The sequence below is a fragment of the Echinops telfairi genome, unplaced genomic scaffold (assembly GCF_000313985.2).
Source record: "Echinops telfairi isolate 266 unplaced genomic scaffold, ASM31398v2 ScPeMD7_7425;HRSCAF=8463, whole genome shotgun sequence".
In the NCBI taxonomy this organism is placed as follows: Eukaryota; Metazoa; Chordata; class Mammalia; order Afrosoricida; family Tenrecidae; genus Echinops; species Echinops telfairi.
In genome coordinates this window covers 577,008-584,439 of record NW_022111325.1, presented here as the reverse complement: position 1 = coordinate 584,439, position 7,432 = coordinate 577,008, and the positions used below count along the sequence as shown (strand labels likewise).

Genomic DNA, 7,432 nt, shown 5'->3' with positions numbered 1-7,432 from the left:
GGGTCGCCTCTGCCATCCGGAGGACGGGGGCACGAGAGCCGTCACGCGGGCCCCCTCCGTCCTGACCGGTGGGACACTGACCCCCCTATGCCTGCGGGCGCGGGGAGGCGTGGCCTCCCCCTGGGCCGCCGCCTCTGCTGGCTGCTCTGCGCGCTCACCGTGACCTGCAGGTAGCGAGCTGCGGGACGGAGGAAGGGGAGCGGGGCTGGTGGAGGGGCTCGCTCGTCCCGCCCCCCGAACTGGGGGCGATGGTGTCCCCGGGCCGTGGGCATGGGGTTTCTGACTTCTGCCCTCCCTCCTTCCCGACCCCTGCCCCTCTCCTGCAGCCACGCAGAGGCTCCAGTGCCGCAGGAGAAGCAGTCAGGTCAGTGTGGCCCACCCTCGGCTTGCTGGGCTTTCCGCTTGCCCGTTGCCCGCCGCCCGGGTGGAGAAGGGCAGCACCGCAGGGGAGGCATGCTGGGAGGTCGGCTGGGCAGAGCCTCCCCCGAGAAGCCCTTTGCGCTGTCCGGGCCGGGGCTGGCATTGCCCTCTCCTTTCAGGGAGTACCTCCAACGTGCCATGCTGGCTGGTGGAAGAGTTTGTGGTGTCAGAAGAATGTGCCCCCTGTTCTAATTTCCAGGCGGTGAGTATGTTTTGCCCCCTTTCTCGCAACTAACCCATCCCCATCCCCATCTTATTGAGCGTGCCCTCGAATGGCCTTGTGTTTTCTCCCATTCCTGACAAGCACATGCTGTGCATTTCTAACCCAGCAGGGTCTGTAGTCTGTTCCCCCTCTCCTAGTGTGTTGCTCATGGCCCCTGAAGTACTCAATAACCCCTAGTAAATACCTCGACGGGAGGGCTGCAGCCACGTGCTCAAGTGTCAGCACTGGGAAGACAGCGCAGCACTGGGCAGTGTTTGTTCCATTGTACCTGGGCATCCGTGGAGCCAGACTGACCCGAGGGCACCTAACGATCACAGCAATCGGGCAACCACTTCCACCACCCTCCCCATCAGAACCTGCCATTGTCTCTCTTGTCTACCAGCTCGGGAGCCCTAGTCCCTAGGTACCTGCCCCAGGACTGGCAGCTGCTGTCCCTTGCTAACATGTTCCTTGCTAACACCTCACCCCCTGCCTCCCCGCAGAAAACAATTGCTGAATGTAGCTCCACAGGCTACCTAGAGAAAATCACATGCAGCTCTTCCAAGAAGAATGAATTCAAAAGGCAAGTGCTGCTCCTCCTCCTTCAAAACCTCTGTGGTCACTTCCTTGCCCCATGACTTCAGGGGCATGGTCCCTTTTCTTCTGGTATAGAGGTCTCCAGGTAGCTTATTGGGAAAAGTGGAGATTTGGAGGCAAGTGACTTAAACCTAAGTCCTCGGCACCATGTTGGCAGCCATATTTTCTCCCTAGTAAAACGAGGTAATACCTCTCTCACTAGGGAATAAATGAAACACTGGATTTGAGAGGGATTCGTGTACTCTGATCTCCTCGTTCCCTTTTTGTTTTTTCTTGGTTCAATTGAAGTGGAAGGGATATTCGTGAGGGAAGCTGGCCTTTTTTTTCATTCTTTTTTTTTCTGAAAATAACTCTTGCTTCTTGCCCTCAGCTGCCGCTCAGCAGTGAGGGAACAACACTTGTTCTGGAAGTTCGAAGGGGCTGTCTTGGGTTTAGCCTTGGTTTTCGCTTGCCTGGTCATCCTTCGTCAGAGACTGTTGGACCGAAAGGCTCTGGAGAAGGTCCGGAAGCAAATCGAATCCATATAGCCACATCCCAGCCCGGCCTCCTATGACTCAGGACCCCGCCTCAGACAGAGAAAAGGGAACGGAGTGACTGGGACCCCTGGTTCTTCAGAACCCTGGGGTAGTGCCCTCTTCTCCACCATCTTCTTCCAGGTGATCAATGAGCAGAATAAAAGAGTAAAACCGGTGGTTTGCTTCCTGCTGTAGTTCGGTTTGAGGCAGCAGGGCATGGGATGCCGAGAAGGTAAGGGGTGGCAACGTTAAAGCAAGTCACCAAGCTCCTATAGTCCCTCCTCTTCTACTACTTAGAACGTCCTGGATACCATTTCAAATAGAATGTTTAATTCTCAGCCAAACAACGTTTCTGTGTTCCCTCAACCCTCTCCCCCCAAAAGAAATAAAGGCGAAGACCCATGGAGTATTCGAGGTGCCCACCCCAAGGCAGTGCCACGTGATTTGGAGCCCTGAGAACAAAGACCGAGTGGACATCCAGGTGTTGGCAAGCCATGGGAGAGCCCTGGCACCCTCATCGTGCTTGGGGTGTAGGCCAGACAGGAGGGTGGCCGCTGTCCCAGCTCACATCTCATCTGCATGCAGCACCGTTCGGAGGAGCCGGCCGGGCCTGGGCTTTTCTCCCTGCCTCTCAAACGTTGTCCTGGTGGAGTCATTTGCATCCTGGGTCCCAGGTGGCCCCCCTGGGCTGGACTCCCCCAATAAGGCCTCGGGATTCCCTGGCATGCCCGTGTGGGTGAGGATGTTTCTGGAAGTCACTGTGGGGTGACAACAAAAGAGGGCAGTAGTCGAATGCTCCGCTCAGACCCAGGACCTCCCTCCGGCTGCTTGACTACTGTGGAGAAGACAACCCCCGACTCGTTCATCGGGTCCTCCCTGCTTTGGCCGCTTACCTCTGCCAGGTTGGTAACCCTTGGGCCCGTCTTCTGGTGGACTCCGAAAGGGACTAAGGCTGGGCAGGATGATGAGAGTCAGCGAGAAAAGAAGGATCTGGAAGGAAGGACATGAGAGGCCCTTTGAGCCGAGGGCAGAGTGGACGCGGCGTCTGGCGTTTGGAATCACTGGGGTGAGAGGGCCGCTGGGGGCAAGGGGAGGTATATCAGGATGGGCGTGCGGGGCAGATGGGAAGTGGACAGACTTAGGATACCAGAACACAAGTGCTGGTCTGGGCGGCTTTGTTGGAGGTTTGTGTGATGAGCGCCTGCAGCTGGCGTAGCTGAGCCACCAGGGAGCTGGAAATGGCAGAGTGAGGAGTCAGTCTCTCCTAGGAACTAGCACCCAGGAAGGAGACCCCCGTGTGTGACACCCCTTCCCCCAGCAGATGCGCACCGCTCAGGCGCGCCAGCAGGCACTCACATGTTGTGTCTCTCCAGCTCCTGCACTTTTTTTTGCAGCTCCTGGTTCTGTGCAGAACAGGTAGCCACCCTGTGAATGTGAAAAGATGGGACAAAACCGGGCAATCCTGTGAGCCCCGCCTTTGTCTGTCAGTGCGGGCCCCAGACTCGGCCCTGGAAAGGCAGAGAGGTAGGCCCCAGCGTACCTGCCCTCCAGTCCATCGATGTACTCTTTCTTCCTCCGCCTGCTCTCCTGCGCCGACTGCTTGTTACGGATTTTCCTTCTGACCTTCTTGAGGACTCTCTCCTCAGCCTGAGGGTCCACCCGTGCCCGCGGTGTGTCAGTCCTGGATCCTTGACCTCCCCAGCCCCCCACCCATGCTCTGGAATCCTGGTTCCTAGGCAACCATGGGGGAGCCTTGACTTGGGCTCCCTGTGCCAGGGAACACGTTACCTTGGTGAGGGGCAGGTGAGAGGGCAGGGAGACCCCTTCCTGGCCCAGCAGATACTTCTCTTCCTCCGTCAGAAACAGTGTTTGACATGGGAGCTGGTGAGGGCACCGGAGAAAATGGGAGCAGGGAGAAGATCATTTCATATTCAGTACTGGGCTTGCTTTCCCCGCCCTCATTCCGGGTAGTGTGTCTCACGAGGTGAGGGCAGGGACAGAGACCTTAATTCAGACCTCAAGTTCCTACCACACGGAGTCCTCTCCCCCACCTCAAGCCAGGGACCTGAGACTGAGAAGGAAGAGCCGAGGAGCTTTGGGCATATCCTTTGCTCCTAGATCCTGGGCCTTGGCATGCTGAGCAAGCTAAGGGGCTGAGCCTGCTCTGGTCTGTCTCCCTGAGGATGACCTGGAAGAACTCACAGTGATATTGCTGCTCGGTCGCCCAGCAGGCAGATGAAACACTGGCAGCCACTAGCTTCATTTGACCAGCTCACGATCCAGTTCCCTGCCAACCCCAGGGCTCTGCCCATTCTACCAAAGGTTTGAGCCTGCCTTGAAGGGCTGAGCCTCGGCCTGCTTTCAGACAAGGGACCTCAAGGGTAGCCAGACCCAGCAACTCCTTGCAGGGTATCTGACAGAGTAGATGGCGTCTGTGCTGGACTTGAGCCCATCCCCTGAGTAACTTGACTAATATTCATTTTTGTCAGATTATGCTTCCTAGAAGAATTTGCTTTTAGAGTGACAGGCCACAGAGGCGATCACTGTCACGTACACAGTCCTGCAATACGATTGGATGCCTGAGCAGACATGGAGGTTGAAGGGGTGTGGGACTGTACCCCAGAAGATACATGGTGGATAGAGGCTCTTTGTGCTCGTGCGCTGACCTGTGCTGTGAGCCTCTCTGTGAATGTGATGGAGCTTGCTGCTGTTAGGTGACATCCGGTTGCTTCCAAGTCACAGCAACCGGATGCACAACCGAAGGACGCACTGCCTGGTCCTGCGCCCTCCTGTGTGCCGGGGTACACGGGACCACGTTAGGGAAACGCCCTAGACATAACCAGAAACCTGGAGGGAACGTCATGGGGCCTGAGGGCTTACAAGGCCAACATCACCTGGCACTCACATAATCAATAAAGATGGGGTCTCAGAAGCTAGTGAGTGGCCCTCCAAGGTCCCCATCTGGATGAAAAAGAGTAAAAAGGAAAAAAAATAAATAAATAAAAAGTTTTTTTTAAGGGGTAAAAAGGAAACCAAAGATGCATGGAAACAATTGGTTCAGTGGGCTAATGAGCCACGTGAACATCATCAACCTTGCCAGTCCTAAAATCTGGAGATCTAGATGGTGACCGCCTACCATGACCAACTGCTCCCTAATGGATCACATTAGAAGGTCCTGCGTAGAGTGGGAGAGAAACGTGGAATAAAACTCAAAAAAGTCATCAAATAGACCAGGTTTCCTGGTCAGATAGACACTGGTGGGACCTTGCCATTCTTCAGTCCTGGAACTGAACTCAGCCCTTTGGTTCACTTTGTAGCCAAACAACAGGCAGCTCTATCAGGGTAACCTTAACATTAGGGAGGTAGGCGTTCCTTCAAATAAACCCTTTGGGATCAAAAGGGCAACGCTTCCTCAAGGATAAAGTTCAGAAGGAGAAGGATGGCCACAGGAATGGAGGAAGTGGGGTTAGGGATGTTACATTGTTGGGCTTGCCATCAATGACATGAAACAATGTGTATGAATCAAGAACTGATTTGCTCTGTAAGCCTCCCAATTCATAGTAAAACTTTGTTCTTCAAAAGTATTTTAAAGGTATTTGCTTTGGCTTTTGGATCCTGATAGTTTTTGAGTTGGCCAAACCTTTTCTTCTATTTCTTCCAACTCCCGTGTCTGATTGGTGGGACTATTAAAGAGGTATTCTTTCCAATCCACCTAATTAAAACCTCAAAGTCTCAGAACAAGGGTTAGGTTTTAGTTGCAACCAAGAAATATATAAACTCTAGGTATTTCTGATACATGCCCAAGCTTAGAAACAGCAAACTTATTAGTTCCTTCAATTCAAGATTCTAGGGTTCTAAGATACATAGCTGCTTGTCCTAGATTTTCAGGAAGGCTAAAACCTGTGCCCAACCTTTCTGGATGCAATACTTTCCAAGGTAAAGGAAGGAACTGTGAGCTGAGCACAGCCAACCTTGGGAGCGTGCCTGAGGTGTTTAGCTGCTGTACCGGTCACTTGGTTCCCCTGCAGCTCTGGCCAGTGGGTGCCTCGGGAGCAGCTGTGCCAGTGGAGACACCGTGGCTGTTGCTTCTCCATCCTGTGCCCAGAAACCAGTTGGAGTCCCAGGGGGCCTGTCCCATTTCTGTGTCCTGACCTAAGGCTGAAACAGTAGTTCTGGCCACGCAGACAGTGCACACAAGGTCTGGGCTTCCGAGGCATGTGCCCAGATTCACTCACCTCACCTTCACTGACACACCTCACTCGACTCCTTGTCCCTTCCTGATTCTGATGTTTACTGCATCTCCCTAGTCTTCGGGTCTTGTGCCACAAAAATTGGGCCAAATGTGGGGCTCATCATCCATTACTCCCTCCATCATCCCCCTCTTCCTCATCTGTGTAGATCAGTGTATCGGGGGACGCTGGCCCAGCTGATCCTGAGACTCACCAGGGTGGCAGGAGGCACTGAGACTATGGTGCCTGCGCTGGGCAGGATGCGGGCATAGGCATCAAATGGCAGCTCACTGGCCGTGCAGGCCTCAGGCATCATAAATGGTGGGCTCCACTGGTCTGAGGGAGACAGAGGTAGCCAAGGAAAAGAATTGGATAGGCCAGGGCAGGACCTGAAAGACCTTTGTCCCTTTCCCACAGAGACTACTGACCTAGACGGATGGAAATGAGTCCTACAGTTGGCCCAGCTTCCCCCTGCGTGTTCTGCAGGGCTCCTGCCTCATAGACAACCTCATAGAGGGCAGGGGAACTGGAGGCCTTGGGGGCAGGGGGACTGTCTGGACGGCCCGGGTCCTCAGAGACGCCACTGTCACTGCCAGGAGATGCATCTGAGCAGTACACTTCGTTGGGATTGATGAAAAGCTTCAGGGAGTCTTCAGGCTCACTCTCTTGAAGACCCTGCAGTAAGAGAGAGAGTGTGTGCCTGGGAAGAATTTTGGAAGTTCTACCTGGGGACGCGACGCAGTGGTTAGGAGTTTAGCTGCCATCTGCAAGGTTAGGGCTTTGAAGCCTCAACCTCTCTACATGTGACAGACACTCTGCTTCCCTAAAGAGTTATAGTCTTGGAAACTCTGGGGCCAGTTCTATTCTATCCTATATATAGGCTGGCTATGAATTAGAATTGCCTGAAAACCTGACATCAAACCTATATCCCTCACCCTTCAGCTTCCATCCCTCCTCTCTTTGGGCATGAGGAGAGTTACAACTCTCTCCCACCTCTGTTCAAGGAGACGCCAAAGCCTCTTGGGGCTTCCAATCACAGAGCTGTGTCGAAACCCTACCCGCAACCCTGTCCATCACACTCACGCAGCCAAGGCCTCCGGTGGCCTCCCAGCCTTGCAGGCCCTGTTCAGGGAGCCTAGTCCCTGGGAGCTCTGGAGGCAGACAATGAGGTCCCAGCTCCAGGCAGGATCCTGCTGAGAAGACATCTTCTAGGGGATCTAGCCACACGTCTAGCAAGTCAGAGTTTCCAAAGTTCATCTTCCTGCCTGGAGGATTGGGAGGGGGGTGAAAGGCAGGGGGGGAGGGAAAAGAAATTACAGCATCCCCATTCTCCACCCCACCTCAGCATCAAGGTGCCTCAAGCTCCCTCCTCCATTACCCCCCTTCCTTCCTTCCCTCCACCCTCACCTGTCACCTGCAGATCGCACCTCCAGCCTTATTATCTCTCTGGTTCAGCCGAGCAGGCCCCC

The 7,432-nt window shown here is 54.5% G+C and overlaps 2 protein-coding genes across 6 annotated transcripts; one reads left to right on the top strand and one right to left on the bottom strand.

Moving 5' to 3' along the window:
- Positions 1 to 16: 16 nt before the first annotated feature.
- Positions 17 to 5,318, top strand: JTB (jumping translocation breakpoint). 2 transcript variants are annotated; one of them, XR_006680858.1, is made up of 7 exons: positions 17 to 170; positions 327 to 364; positions 540 to 622; positions 1,126 to 1,205; positions 1,590 to 1,875; positions 2,118 to 2,636; positions 3,129 to 5,318. XR_006680858.1 is itself a non-coding variant. In XM_004714633.2 (5 exons), exons 1-5 carry the CDS (start codon positions 88 to 90, stop codon positions 1,744 to 1,746), a joined length of 441 nt encoding a protein of 146 aa, XP_004714690.1. In that variant the 5' UTR covers positions 17 to 87; the 3' UTR covers positions 1,747 to 1,908. The 2 variants fall into 2 exon arrangements, 1 of the variants encoding a protein (XP_004714690.1); XM_004714633.2 differs by lacking the exons at positions 2,118 to 2,636; positions 3,129 to 5,318 and having other exon boundaries at positions 1,590 to 1,908.
- CREB3L4 (cAMP responsive element binding protein 3 like 4) lies at positions 2,043 to 7,417 on the bottom strand. Of its 4 annotated transcripts, none has more exons than XM_045298444.1 (9): positions 7,371 to 7,417; positions 7,047 to 7,228; positions 6,392 to 6,638; positions 6,178 to 6,299; positions 3,275 to 3,615; positions 3,091 to 3,159; positions 2,882 to 2,966; positions 2,628 to 2,724; positions 2,043 to 2,492 (listed from the first exon to the last, which is right to left on the bottom strand). In XM_045298444.1, exons 2-9 carry the CDS (start codon positions 7,218 to 7,220, stop codon positions 2,299 to 2,301), a joined length of 1,329 nt encoding a protein of 442 aa, XP_045154379.1. In that variant the 5' UTR covers positions 7,221 to 7,228; positions 7,371 to 7,417; the 3' UTR covers positions 2,043 to 2,298. The 4 variants fall into 4 exon arrangements, with proteins under 4 accessions (XP_045154379.1, XP_004714688.1, XP_045154378.1 ...); XM_004714631.2 differs by lacking the exon at positions 7,371 to 7,417 and having other exon boundaries at positions 3,275 to 3,381; positions 3,523 to 3,615; positions 7,047 to 7,255; XM_045298443.1 differs by lacking the exon at positions 7,371 to 7,417 and having other exon boundaries at positions 7,047 to 7,281.
- Between the last annotated feature and the right edge of the window lie 15 nt (positions 7,418 to 7,432).